This window comes from Miscanthus floridulus, chromosome 10, assembly GCF_019320115.1.
Source record: "Miscanthus floridulus cultivar M001 chromosome 10, ASM1932011v1, whole genome shotgun sequence".
NCBI lineage: Eukaryota > Viridiplantae > Streptophyta > Magnoliopsida > Poales > Poaceae > Miscanthus > Miscanthus floridulus.
Window position 1 is genome coordinate 77,912,980 of NC_089589.1, and position 14,460 is coordinate 77,927,439.

General features: G+C 46.5%; 2 protein-coding genes and 1 pseudogene across 2 annotated transcripts; 2 read left to right on the forward strand and 1 right to left on the reverse strand.

Annotated features, from left to right (window-relative positions):
- The first annotated feature begins 1,428 nt into the window (after positions 1-1,428).
- On the forward strand, positions 1,429-4,600 carry LOC136488906 (secreted RxLR effector protein 161-like). The gene is made up of 3 exons (XM_066485678.1): positions 1,429-1,587; positions 4,070-4,387; positions 4,484-4,600. Exons 1-3 carry the CDS (start codon positions 1,429-1,431, stop codon positions 4,598-4,600), a joined length of 594 nt encoding a protein of 197 aa, XP_066341775.1.
- A 1,143-nt stretch (positions 4,601-5,743) lies between these two features.
- On the forward strand, positions 5,744-7,351 carry LOC136488907 (putative disease resistance protein RGA1). The gene is made up of 3 exons (XM_066485680.1): positions 5,744-6,381; positions 6,498-6,595; positions 7,164-7,351. The coding sequence occupies exons 1-3, from the start codon at positions 5,744-5,746 to the stop codon at positions 7,349-7,351; spliced, it is 924 nt and encodes a 307-aa protein (XP_066341777.1).
- Positions 7,352-12,698: 5,347 nt separating this feature from the next.
- LOC136488908 (ethylene-responsive transcription factor 1B-like) lies at positions 12,699-14,029 on the reverse strand (annotated as a pseudogene).
- Between the last annotated feature and the right edge of the window lie 431 nt (positions 14,030-14,460).

Here is a 14,460-nt window from a genome sequence, read left to right on the forward strand (position 1 = left end):
CACTCAATAGATCCCTGAAACCCTAATTCATATCATGAGGATCAGAGCCAGCTATCAAGAGAAGATTAGTCGTCCATAGGATTTAGTCTTATGATTAGAAATAGTGAGATAGGGAGTGAGGGAAGAGTTTGAAGGAGGTGCCAGCCTGTCGATGCTCTCTCTATGGCTTGTACCTTGGCAGATCCAAGTTCTACTTGAGCTTGGCTTTGAGATTTCTCTGGTAATCAACTTCTAATTCAAGTAAGCATCTTATTTATATTGTTCATCAGGATCACGACTCTTTTGAGTGCTTTATTCCTGTTCTAGAGGGAGTAGAGTATTAATCGTAAGTTTAAGTGTGGTCCTTAGACTTGTGTTAATCGTGGATGCACCCTGCATTCCGAAAGGTGGTAGATCACATGTGTGACATTAGTTCTATATAGCCTGTACTAGCTTCGTTGATCCTTTGTAGTCCACCTCCCATCTGTAGGTGCAAGTCAGACATAGTTGCAAAGGAAAGCATCCTCTGTTGGTGTCTTTCCCTAGTAATGTCCCCAGTTGAATAGTAAAAGACATAGCTTACCCAAGTCAGAACTAGAGAACCTTAGTTATCCTCTCTATACTCCTGTTTATCCTAACCTTGTTGCTACCCTTAGTTAAGTTAGACCATAGTTGGTCTCACACGTTTCCCTTTGGATACGATACTTGAAATACCTTCGGGTGAAAGCTACAGCGCTATCCGTGCGCTTGTGGATTTATCTGTGTGCATTAATTTATACCAACAGTGTTCAAACTCAAGAAGTATGGGCTGGGCATAGTGATCAAACACAAGGCATGGCTAGTGGCGTGCGGCTTCATCCAGCAGGAGGGGATTGACTATGATAATGCGTTCGCTCATGTGGTGCACATGGAATTCATCAGAGTTCTCCTCACGCTTGCAGCTCAAGAGGGCTGGCGTGTCCACCACATGGATGTGAAATCTGCCTTCCTTAATGGTGACCTCAAGGAGGGGGTGTATGTGGTGCAGTCGCTTGGCTTCATCATCACTGGAGAGGAAGGGAAGGTCTACTGCCTCTACAAGGCTCTCTATGGTCTACGGTAGGCTCCACGTGCCTAGAACGAAAAGCTGGATGCCATGCTCAAAGACATGGGCTTCCGGTAGAGCACGCATGAGTCAGCGATGTACCGATAGGCAGTAGGCGCTCTGTCCTACTCGTCGGCATCTATGTCGATGACCTCATCATCACCGGCGTAGAGGAACATGAAGTGGTGGCGTTCAAGGCGCAAATGAAGAGGATCTTCGACATGAGCGACCTTGGCCTCCTCAACTTCTAACTCGGCTTCGAGGTGCGCCAAGATGCCAGTGGCATCACCCTTCGCCAGATGCACTATGCCAAGCGCATCCTTGAGCTCGGTGGCATGGCTGGCTGCAACCCTACCCATACTCCAATGGAGGAATGGCTGAGGCTTAGCAAGCATGGCACGGGGGAGGAGGTCGACCCCATGCACTACCGATGGCTCATTGGTAGTCTACGCTACCTGGTGCACACTCACCCAGACCTGGCGTTCGCCGTCGGGTTCGTCAGCCGGTTCATGGCGTGGCCCATGGTGGAGCATCCATAGGTTGTCAAGCGCATTCTTCGGTATGTGGCGGGCACCCTCGACTTCGGTCTTCACTTCACCAGGTGTAGGGTCGAGATGGCGAACTAGAGGGGGGAAAATAGTCCTTTCTAAAAATTAATCACGCTGGCTAACCGAAATAAATGCGAAATTAAAACTATCGGTCTAGCTAAGACTACACCCCTCTATCTAAGTTCACAAGCACCTTATAAAGATCCTAAAGAAGCAACAAAGGTGCCAGGCTAGCTAGTGCTCACCTATCCAATTCTAGCTTGCAAGGTCATACAAACCTATGCAACTACTACTTCAAACAAACCGAGGAGCACCTACACAATTTAGTAAGCAAAAGCACAAAGCCACCTAAGCTCACTAGCAATGCTCAATAACAAGGCTACACAAGCCAAATTAGAGAGCACAAATTATTTAGCTACACAAACTAAGCAATGTGACTAACAAGGTTACTCAAACCGAATTAGTCATGCAAGGGAGCTACTTCTATGCTACACAAGCAAGAAGGTAACTAGCAAGCTACACAAGCTAACTAATTACAAGACCAACTACAGAGCTACTTCTATGCTACACAAGCAAGAAGGTAACTAGCAAGCTACACAAGCTAACTAATTACAAGACCAACTACACAAGTGCAATGTATATGAAAGTAAATACAAGTTTGTGTAACGGAGATGCAAACCAACGGGAAGACAAGGATGACACGGTGATTTTTCTCCCGAGGTTCACGTGTTTGCCAACACGCTAGTCCCCGTTGTGTCGACAACTCACTTGGTGGTTCGGCAGCTAATTGGCATCACCCACCAAGCCCACACATTGGGCACCCCAAGAACCTACCACAAAAGTGAGGGTAGCTCAATGACATGCTCTACTAGTGTTGCTCTTTGTGGCTCCTGCGGGGTGAGCACAATCCCCCTCACAAATCCTCCTTAAGAGAACCGCACAATCTTCTCGCGTGCTTCAATGGATTCACAATCCACCAAGCCATCAAGGAGGTGGCAACCTCCAAGAGTAACAAGCACTACTGGATTGCAACTCGATTACCTAGTGCCACTCGATGCAACCTCATGGTGCAACGCACTAGAATCGCTCACTTGATTGGATGAACACTATCAAGATCAAGTGAGTTAGAGTGCTCTCAAGCACACCTACACAAGCCACCAAGGCTCAAGGGTGCTCAGCAACCTACCCAAGCCTGAGCTCTAGCTTTATTTATAGCCCCCAAGCCAAATAGGGCCATTGGGCCAAAGCTGCTGGTTTCTATGAGGGCACCGAACACAACGGTTCCCCTCCCAACGGTCGAATTCCAACGGCTAGAAACTAGCCGTTGGTCACTGGACAGGGTGGTGGTGACCACCCAGGCCAACCCTACAAAAACACCACTCTCTGAAGAAAAGGGGTGGTGCACCGCCGCACCCATGGCGGTGCCCCCCCTCGGCTCAACACCAAACTCACTAGGCTCGAGAAAAACATAGCGGTGGCACTGGACATCACCCGGCGGTGCACACCTCCACTGACAGTGCCAGCGCCCAACACTCCCTTCTCGACCACTTGCCAAAGGGTCACTGGACACAGGAGGGCAGTGCCACCACCAAGGTAGGGCTGTGCCACCCCAACTCCTCCTTCTCGGCCTAGTCCCGCTAGGCACCACCATAGGGGTGGCGGTGCACCGGACAGGGTAGGCGGTGCCACCTAGGCAGCACCCCAAGCCCGGTTTCGTCTCCTTTTCTTTACCAACTTCTTCACCTTTGCAAATGTGCTAACACCACCAAGTGTTCAACCACTTGTGCACGTGTGTTATCTTTTCACAAACATTTCCCAAAGGGTTAGTCACTTCTTTCACCACACCACTTGATCCTAACACGTATGCAAAGTTAGATCGCTCAAGTAGCACTAGATCATCATATGCAAACAAGTTTGCCCCTCTTGATAGTATGGTCATCTATCCTAAACCCGGTTATAAACTTCTCTACACACCTATGACCGGTGAAATGAACTGCCCTACAAATATACCTTTGCCTTGCACATTCCATTCCATCTCCTCCGATGTTGATGCAACACATGCACCAACCATATCATAAATGATATGATCCACTTCATATCATCACATGATCGTATTGGTTCATCGATCTTGACTTCACTTGCTCTTCACCATTGCCTTCATCCATCGGCGCCAAGTCCTGCTCAAGCTTCACCGCCACGCGGTCCATCGCTTCAAAGCCTCCAACTTGCCCTTCATGTTTGCAACTGATCCATCAAGCCAAGTGTTGTCTTGATCTTCTCCACCTTAGTCACATGACTCCATGTCATGTCTCATATGCAACGAGCTCCTTCATCACATGTATGAGCTTTGCAACAAATCCAAACCATTTCACCTCCATGGCATAGGTTGCTCACACATGATGTACTTGTGGACTAATCACCTGTGTATCTCACTTAAACACATATTAGTCCACCTTAGGTTGTCACTCAATTACCAAAACCAAACAAGGACCTTTCACCAGGGTTCAACCTCGCCGCCGACATTGACACAAGTAAGAGCACGAGCGGAACCTTATTCTTCCTTGGCAATTGCTTGGTCAACTGGCAATCCATCAAGCAGAAGGTAGTGGCACTATTAAGCTATGAAGCCGAGTACATCGTCATCACCACTGCTGCAACACAAGCTTTGTGGCTATCAAGGCTGTTGGAAGAGCTGCTCAGTAGGCATGTTGAGGTGGTTGAGCTGAAGGTGGACAACAAGTCTGCTCTCGCTCTGGCCAAGAATCCAGTCTTCCATGTGAGGAGCAAGAACATCAGGATCAAGTCCCACTTCATCTGAAGCTGCCTGGAAGGTGGAAGCATCAAGGCCAATCACATTCCTTCCACTGATCAGCTAGCTGACATTCTCACCAATTCTCTGGGCAAGGCCAAGTTTCAGGAGATGAGGGAGAGGATTGGCCTAAAGCAGATCACATCCAAAGCTGAGGACAAGGCTAAGGGGGAGAAATGAGGGTTAAGCCTAGTGTTGATTCCTCAATGTATCTAGTTATTTACTTAGCTATTTACTATTCATTATCTAGTAGTTTTCAGTTGATGCCTTAGCATCCAAGTAGTATATGCTTTATGCAGTTAGAATATGCTCTAGTGGTTGAGGACCTTCTTGTATCCTAAGTTTGCTTTTGCCTATATAATTCAATGAAGCGGCCTATGGCCAAGCTGCCCTCTGGCAGGAACCAAATTCCCCACTTGTGAGTGTTACTTGGCTAACACAAAACCGATATTCATTGTTTGAACTATATTGATAGATAGGGAGAAAGCTCAACTGTATGTGTACGTTGTCTTTTCTCTACAACTGAAAGCTACAAATTTTTAGGTACTAAATTATTTCTTGAAAAAACTATACTAACATAAAACGGTTTATTGTGTAAATTCAAACTATCAATGACAATGCATTAAAGGTATGAAGCTCTTATGCATGCTGAGAGAAAACAATGCACTGTACTGTTTCTTTTAAGAAGTGGTTTCTGTTATATATGGAAATTGGTTTATCACTTACTTTGTGTGTAGGCAAACAGAAAAGTTAATGGATACTAGTTAAACACTACTTCCTCTAGTCCAAATATAATTCCTTATATGATCCATGTCATTTGAACTTCAAACCTCCAATATATTAATAATTATTGGGATTGACTACAAAATAGCATAGTTATTCAAAAATAACAAAAAATTCTTACATAGTATATATTTTTATATGAATTATACATTTCAATTAATTTGTCAGTAGAAATATTCACCATGAAAATTGTTTCAGCGATTTAAATAACTATTGTTACTTATGGAATTGTCCAGTTTGTTCACAAACTAATCGAAATCTTGCAGCTTCCTGTGAAAGGATGTGGCATAGTTGTTTCTGAAATGACGGTGTAGAATAACAATATAGAGATGAGAAAGGAATCAAAGGATATCACATGTCAACACCAGAATACTGATTTATTGTCGAGCTCAAGTTGCACTAAGCTAGAATTTACTGATGCACGAGAAACATCAACCGATGTAATAGAAGAACTCATAGTGGGGAGGGAAGAAGAAAAGGCAAAAATAATAACTTCTTTACTTGAGAGCTCATCGAAAAAGATTTCCATCCTTCCCATACATGGTATTGGAGGCATTGGCAACTTTTTCAAGATTGATTTATAATGATCCAAAGTTCAAATGTTATTCTAGAGCATGGGTCCATGTGTCACATAGATTTGACTTGAACAAAATTCGTGAGTCTATTGTTTCACAGCTATTTGGAAAAGAGAATCAGGCTAATGAAAGACATGTGGTACATAGTTCCCTCACAAAGCTACTTCCTGGTAAGAATATTATGATTGTTTTAGATGACCTTTGGGAGGATAATCAGTTCCAGTTGATGGACTTGAAGGATATGCTATATCATGATGATAGCAAAATAATTATTTTAGTAACAACACGGAGTGAGAGTGTTGCAGAGAGAATATCTGCAAACCTTCAACCATACAAGATATTACCCTTGATGAATGATATGTGCTGGGATATAATTAAACAAAGAAGTGACTTTGGAGCTAGAGATGACAAAGAAAAGTTGAGGGCTATAGGACAGGAGATTGCTCAGAAGTGTGCTGGTGTGGCTTTAGCAGCTCAATCTCTAGGATTCACTTTGCGGGACAAGAATTTTGACCAATGGATGAAAGTGAAAGACAATGATATATGGAAAGAACATATTTCAAAGGATATCTCTGTGCCAAATCATGTTCTAGCATCATTGATGTTAAGTTATAGCTATATGGATCTATGTTTGAAGCCATGCTTTACCTATTTTGCAATCTTCCCAAAAGGTCACCAGATAGTTAAATATGATCTAATTTACCAATGGATTTCTTTAGGTTTCGTAAAGCAAACCGGATTACTCTCAGTCATGGATCTCTGCAAGAAGCATATTATGCAGCTCCAAGGACTATCTTTCCTTCAAGAGTCACCCAAGGTATGTTATTTCTACATACCAATACTACATATGGAATTTTTGGTCTTCTCCTTCAATCAATTTAAAAGCAACTGACATACTACAAAGCAGGGTAATCATGCATTGGACTAGAACAAGCACACAATGTCAAAACTTATCATGTCCCAGCTTGATAAAATAAGTGGTGGACAAGAGCCAATCTTTTAGCCATCCAAATGATAATAAAATTAATATTACCTTATGGTTCTTCACATGATTTATGCATATTCATGTATGAGAAAATTCCTTATTTAGCGGTCTTTTCCCCACCAAGTAAACGGCACTAGAGGTCAGATCTAATGGTAGTGCTATTTAGGGAACCAAAAACGAAATCAGTGCTATATTGGGGAACTATTATCTTTCGGTGCTAAATAAGGAATTCCATCATTTTGTGATGCTAAATAAGGAATTTTCTCTTCATGTTGTTGCCCAAGAACACAGATAAGATCTCAGATTTGGGGGTAAAGCCCAGAGGCACGCACTCCAGGGCGGGGACGCCATGGCCGATGCTCACCAGGGGAACTACCATGAGTGGAGCTTGCTGATGAAGGTCAAGCTGTAGGCTCGGTGGCTATGGGGGCGGTCCATGTCGGCGGCGTCGACTACGACGACGATCGCCGTGCCTTGGAGGCTCTGTGCGCTGCCGTCCCCACCGAGCTTGGCGCTTCCCTCGCCAACAAGGTCACGGCAAAGCTGGCGTGGGAGGCGATCGCCGCAGCGCGCATCGGTGGAGATTAGGTGCGTCGGGCAACCCTATAGCGGCTCCGAGGAGAGTGGGAAGGTCTCGCTTTCTAGCTCGGTGAGCAAGTCAAGGACTTTGCTCTCCGCCTGACCCACCTGATGGAGCAGATGGCGCGCAACGGTGACACCAACCTCACGGAGGAGCGAGCGGTGGAGAAGTTCCTCCACTGCATGCCGAAGAGGTACGTGTAGATCGTCAATTCATCATGTCGATCGAGACGCTCCTCAACTTTGAGTAGCTCACCATCGAGGATGTCACCGGGCGGCTCAAGGCGGTCTCGGACCACGAGGAGGTGCCGAACTCCGAGCCAAGCACCATCGGAGGCAAGCTGTTGTACACTGCCGAGCAGTGGCGCGCCTTCGAGAAGAAGAAGGAAGAAGGCACCGGATCGTCCAAGGATCGTCGTCGGCATCCCCATGGTGGCAAGAAGAATAAGCCCAAGGGAGATCACGATGACGACGGAGGACAAGCGGACAAGGCAGGCACCACCAGTGGCAAACACAAGGCGAACCACGACGACACCTGCCTCAACTGCAATCACGCTGGGCACTGGCCAGGGATTGCTCCCATCCCCGGCGTGAGCGCGAGTGTGGTAGCGTGGCCAACATCATGGAAGCAGAGGAGGAGGCTGCTCTATTTCTCGCGCATGGCTTCTTGGAGCTAGATGCAGAGGGGAGCAGCGGCAAGGCGCAAGCTTCAACCTTCTGCACCGAGTCTGCCATCGACCTCGACATCGATTAGCCATGAGCCTATGTCTTCCTCAACACTGGCTCCGGAGAGGACAATCTTGATGGCTGGTACCTTGACAGCGGTGCCACCCATCACATGATCGGCCATCACGAGCTGTTGATCAACCTCGACTATGAAGCCAGAGGCATGGTGAAGTTCGGCAATGCGTCAAAGGTGGAAATTCAAGGCGTCGGCTCCATTATCTTTGAGGCGAAGATCGACGAGCACCAGGTGCTTCACGACGTCTACTACATCCTGGCGCTCCGTAATTCAATCATGAGCCTCATCTAGCTAGATGAAGGCGGCTCAAAGGTGGAGATCAACAAGGGTGTTCTGAGGATTTGGGATCAGTGTGGCCGGCTTCTGGTCAAGGTCTGGTGCGGTGCCAATCACCTCTATGTTCTCCACCTCAACGCGGCTCAGCCGCTCTACCTTGTCGTGCACAAGGATGATGAGGCATGGCGCTGGCATGAGCGTTACAGCCATCTCCACTTTGACGCGCTGTACAAGCTTGACAAGGAGGACATGGTGCACGGACTGCCGGTGATCAAGCACGTCAGGCAGTTCTGTGACACTTGCATCATCACCAAGCAGAGGAGGGCTCCCAAGCACCCCCAACAACGGTAGGGAGTTCACCGCCGTGGAGTTTGTCGTCTACTGCGTGGATGAAGGCATCCAGTGCCACTTCACTATCCCTTACTCACCGCAGCAGAATGGGGTCATGGAGAGGAGGAACCAGACCGTGGTGGCCAAGGCACGGATATATATGGCCATCGGGCCAGGCCGGCCCGACCCGACATAGGCCTAGGCCAGACCCGACCCGACCCGCTGGGGTTCAGGCCGGCACGACACACGTGATGCTCAGGCCGTGCTGAATCGTGCACCGTGCCTGCTCTATGGCCCAGGCATGGCCCTATGGGCTGGTAGTTGGGCCATGCTAGCCCATTGAGCATGGCCAATTCTGCGGGCCGTGCCAGCCCACAACCCAGTCCCCTTAAATCACCTCAAAAAATTCATCTCATACAACACATAGCAAATATGACATTCTCAATCAGATCACAAGCACAGATTATAAGTTCTAAGTTCACAGATTACAAGTTCCAAGTTCACATTCACAATCACTCAATCAGATCACTCACAAAATTTCACATTCACAAATCAAAACTGAACTCAACTCCAAATGACCAAATCTAACAAAACAAAAGGCACAAGAGAGACAATTAAGATAACTAAGTTGTTTGTGCAATGTTGCCTCATTAAAAACATTTCTAGGTAAAACTCACCCTTGTGAGAAACCCTAGAAAGGGAAAAAGAGTGCATCATAGCTCTTAATTAAGTCTTAAACATGTTCAAAGGTCTCAAGTCTCATAGAAAATAGATACATATTACAGTTACAGATCACACTCTCAAGTCTCAAGTCTCAACTCTTAAGATGTACCAGCAGCAGCACCTCCTGATATACTAGCAGCACCCCTAGATGTACTAGCAGTAGCACCCCCAGATTGACTAGCAGCAGCACCCCCAGATGTACTAGCTTCATCTTCATCGAGATATAAATTCTTGAAGGAATCCTCCAACTCTTGGTTATCAACAGCATACTGTAACCTTCTTTCTCCTAACTCCAGCATCTCCACAGTTTCAGGCAACAAACATCATCGCCACTCCTCAATAATCCTTTCTGCTAAGCTGAAACATGATTATGAAGAGACAGTAGAAACAGAAACTGACATAATATCTCTAGCCATGATAGATAGGATTGGATAGGTTAGTTTGTGGTCACGCCACCAGAGAAGTAAATCAAAATCATCCTCATATGCAGTGACATTGTCACTGTCAACATAAATTGTGAGCTCACACATAACAGAGCCAGATGTAGATAAAGTGGGGGCAGAGGTAGGGGAAGGACCAACAACACTAGATCCAGGGCCTCCAAAGATCCTTCCTCATGCCTATTTTCTTTTACCTATATGGCTTGCAGGCTGTGTAGCCCTTTGAGACCTAGCTGCACCAAACTTTCTCTCATATTTGTTAAACAACTTGTAAATTTCAGTTCTCACATTAGCATAATATGAACTGTAATCGCAACCAGTGTACTATTTAAGTAATTGCAGAACATTAAATAGACCTCTCATCTTAGCTCTAGGATCAAGAATGAATGCAAATGAATATAATAGAGGTATGTCCTGCTAGTATTTAAGGAATTTAAGCTTCATAGGATATACAATAGACATTAGATTTTGATCTTTTTCACTTGCATGCAAATGTGAAGCAATATCAAGAAGATGGTGCAGAATAAGTGGACTAGTTGGATAATAAACATCAGAAAGAACAGCAATGCTTTCATAAAATATTTCTAGGAACTCCAATATCTTCTCACCTACATGACAATGCCTTGTAGACAACAATTGTGACCCATAATTGGCATTAATGAACACAAAAAAATATCCTTATATGGAACCAAGTGTTTAAGCATAAGGCATGTAGCATTCCATCTAACATCCATATCTAAGCCAAACTTTCTAGGTCTAACACCCTGAGCAGTACAGTAGTTCTTAAACATAGCAATTCTTTGATTAGAGGAATTCAAGAAGTTAATAGCAGATCTTAAATCTTCTAAGTAAGGTTTGAACCGCTTTAAACCAGATTTTACAATCAGATTAATGATATGACAAGCATAACGTTGATGTACAAGACTATAGTTAACCCTAGAAGGATCTGTAGGCTTAGGTGAAGGATCAGCACCCAAATAACCAGCAAACAGAGGTGTCAAAGTACTCATAGGCCTAGTATTAGAAGAAGCATTGTCTAAAGTTACAGAGAAAACTTTATCAATCAGACCACACTCCTCAATCACACAAGCAATTCTTTCAGCAATATTTTCACCGGTATGTTTCACCTCAATCAACCTAAAACCAATAACCTTTTTCTGTAACTCTCGATCAGCACTGACATAATGAGCAACAACAGTAATGAAGTCTTCCTTAGCATTACCAGACCAAATGTCCAAAGTTAGTGCAACAGAGGAAACAACAGACAACACATGATTCTTAAGCATATTACGATGTTCAGTAAACAGCTTACTAAGATCTCTGGTAGTGGTCTGTCTAGATACCTTAACAAACTTAGGGTTATGAGAACGAACAATATACTTCTCCTAGGCCTCTGCCTCACCGATACCTAATGGTAGATCAAGCCTAGCAATCAAGCGACACAACTCAGATCTAGCAACATCAGGTTTATAGTCCCAGTTATGCACATAACTATCAGGATTGTAAGCAAGCCTAGACAGAACCCTAGCACGTTGATCAGTTTTTTGCTTACAATATTTCTGGTGCCTCTTCAAGTGACCAGTGCCAGCACTAGATCTAGCAGACAAAGTACTCTTACACATTTTACAGGCAGCTTTAGTACAAATCTTAACTCCATTCACAGTCTCATAGATCTCATCAAAATCAGCCCACACAGCATATTTACGCTTACCAATAGAGGTATCAATACCAGCAACAGATGGAGTAGAGCTGGTGGAGCCGACCGTGGTCCTAGTCACTGTCGCCCCTTCACCACCGCCGATGTCCAGATCGATCGGAGCATAGCCGTCTCCGAGATCGATACCGAGCAACGCAGCAGCGTCGTCATGGGTGTCGTCGTCGTTCTCGCCCTCGGGGGCCAGGCCTGGTGGAAGGACGCCATCGTCTTCAGCCATGGCCTCTCTAGTCCCATTCCTCAACGGTGCGAGTGGTCGCCTTGCTCAGTCTATGCCATGGCTAGAGGACGAAGCATCGGGTACCGACCTGCTCAAAGAGATGAAGGAGGAAGAGGAACAATCAGAAACAGTCAGACAGATCAAGATAGAAGAAGAGGGTTAGGGTTAGGGTTTACCTGCGCAACCGAAGCCCGGTGTTGGAGAAGGCGATGGCCCCCAAGAGAAGACGACACACCGTTAGCAAGGACGGCGAGCCACGGCGGAGGGAAGATAGTAATAAGAACTCACATAATCACCAAGATCCAGAGGGGTCGAGGGGAGAGAGGGAGGGTATCAGGGAGGAGGAGAAGGGAGCGACTCGACGGTGGCAGGCGGATCAAATCGAGGTCACCGGAGTTGGGGGAGGTCACCAGAGACGGCGAGGCGAGAGCGAGAGCGACTCGAGAGGGCAGAGCGGCGCGGGTGGGTGCCTAGGTGGGGAATAAGATGACCGAATGATTTAGGGTTTGGTGAGGGAGAGGAGAGGGAGCCGGCGCCGCTTATATATGAAGGGGGAGGCGGAGAGCCGCTGGGCCGTCGCCTTGGGCCGTGGGGGAGTGGGGGTGGCGGAACGCTGTCGGGCTGACCCTCAAAAGCCGGGCCGTGCTGTGCCAGCCCATGGGCCTGGGGTACGGCCTAGGCATGGCCTGCTATACCGGGCCAGGCCGTGCTCGAGTCAGGCTAAAAAAGCGGGCTTCGTGACATGCCGTCGTGCCTCGGGCTGCATGGACATTTATTGGGACGGATGTCCTAATCACTTCTATAAATATTTGTAGTCACCTCTACAAATTATTCCTATAATATTAGGGATTAAGCTCCTCACTTTATTTGCCCAAAGTTTTATTGCGTGCAATATGACAAAATAGTGAACCTCGTTCTCAAAATGCAAAAAAAAAAGGATACAGAGAGAACAAGGAAAAAACGAATACAAAGAAATTAATACACGTCTTCAATCTCTTAGGAGTACACTCACGGATGAAACGTGGGACAAATATTTGAAAGCTCGCTCGGACCAGTAGGGGAGCTAGAATGCAGTCATGACTTTTAGTTGGGGGGTAAAAAAGAAAAACTACAAATTACAGGTAGAAGCATGACCATGTCCAGCTCTTGGCAAGGAGCTGTTCTCTACTCTAAGTCTCTAATCGACGGATCGCCCTGGCAGCTTCTGCTCGATCGACGGGTGCATATCCATTACTCCTAATAGTGCCACTCGGACGATACCCGGAGGAGTTCCTCCAAGTAATCGGAGCCGAGGTCCTCGATCTCCACCACGCCATCATGCCGAGCGGACGGCACTTCCTGCCGCCTCTGGGGAACGACCATCGCCCCGCTACGCTGCTTCTTGCTTGTGGCAGAGAGCTTGCTCCTGCGCTTGCGCTTGGAGTGGCGACCCTTGAGCGCCAGGACGGGGGAGCCCCCGTTGGCGACGGCAAGCGCGAGGGCCCCCAGCGACTCCTGCACGCGCTCGACGGGGAAGTTCGGAACGGCGGCGGCGCCGCGCGCGGAGAAGGCGGCCTGGTCGTAGGCGAGCGCTGCGTCCTTGGGCGCGTCGAAGGTGCCTAGCCATACGCGCGCCCCTGCGCGTGGAGTCGCGGATCTCCGCGGCGAACTTGCCCCAGGGCCGCTTGCGCACCGCGATGAAGGCGGCCGGGCTCTTCTCGCCCGTCGACGCTTCTTGCCACAGGTAGTCATCAGCGTTTTCATTATCGGAAATAAAAATTTATCAGAGGTCAAGCGTAAACAAGATAAGCAAGATATATTCGAAATATTGGACCAAATTCATAGAATTTGACTTGAAACTATTCCTAAGCTATTAAACATCACTTGTTTACAGATAGGCTCGGAGGAACTATATGCGCTATTGAAACCGTCGCGCGGTTGAATTTGGGCTGTCTGCATGGGAGCAGGAAAAACCTGAAAAATTTGGCCGATATCTAATTTTATCAGACCACATAGATATAACGGAAATTTCATTGAATATCAGCTGATAAAGAAATCCCTCCGTCTAGCCGTGAATATCGGAGGATGTGGGAACATCATGATCGATCTTTTTATTTTTTAGTCCTTTTTTTGAAAAATATTCACATATAAACCCCTGTAGGTATTCTTTCATTTTCTAGACTCTGAGCTCAGCAACGTAGCAATTGGTGCCGATGTTACATATCTCGGCCCCATGGTCATTGACGCCAAGATCTAGGGTCATTTTCTGTGTGACGTGGACGTAGCTGCTTGCATGGCGTGGACGTGACGTCGGCTCGGTGCTGTGGATCTTGGCACCGTGCTCGGCGTCATGGATCCAGAGGCAGCGGTGCCGAGCTCTGGCTAGTGCGCCCCAGGCGGCAGTGCCCTTTGTTCCTGTATTTCTCTCCTTTCCCGTCTAAATTTAACACTAGCTTTAAATTATCATATTTTGGGCACCCTAAAATATTTTGGACACTAGCTTGAAAAGAAACTCTTAATGCAGAAACTATTTACACATAAAAACCCAGATAAGTAAAAGGTAACTTTCCAGTTTCACAATTGAAAGTTCTTGCTAGATGGGTTAATTTTTCCTCACTTGTGTTGATGGCAGTGACTTTGCATAATTAACCTTGACGACAGTTGATTTACCAAAGCTATGAAGAAGAGCCTTTA

Excerpts from the sequence above, each read along its gene's own strand:
- LOC136488906 (XM_066485678.1), top strand. The coding sequence starts at position 1,429 with ATGGAGGAATGGCTGAGGCTTAGCAAGCATGGCACGGGGGAGGAGGTC. Across the intron at positions 1,588-4,069 it reads GGTTCATGGCGTGGCCCATG|GTTGTCACTCAATTACCAAA; the intron begins GTGGAGCATCCA and ends AGTCCACCTTAG. Across the intron at positions 4,388-4,483 it reads CCAAGAATCCAGTCTTCCAT|CTAGCTGACATTCTCACCAA; the intron begins GTGAGGAGCAAG and ends TCCACTGATCAG.
- LOC136488907 (XM_066485680.1), top strand. The coding sequence starts at position 5,744 with ATGGTATTGGAGGCATTGGCAACTTTTTCAAGATTGATTTATAATGAT. Across the intron at positions 6,382-6,497 it reads CATGTTCTAGCATCATTGAT|GTTTCGTAAAGCAAACCGGA; the intron begins GTTAAGTTATAG and ends GGATTTCTTTAG. Across the intron at positions 6,596-7,163 it reads TCCTTCAAGAGTCACCCAAG|GTCAAGCTGTAGGCTCGGTG; the intron begins GTATGTTATTTC and ends TTGCTGATGAAG.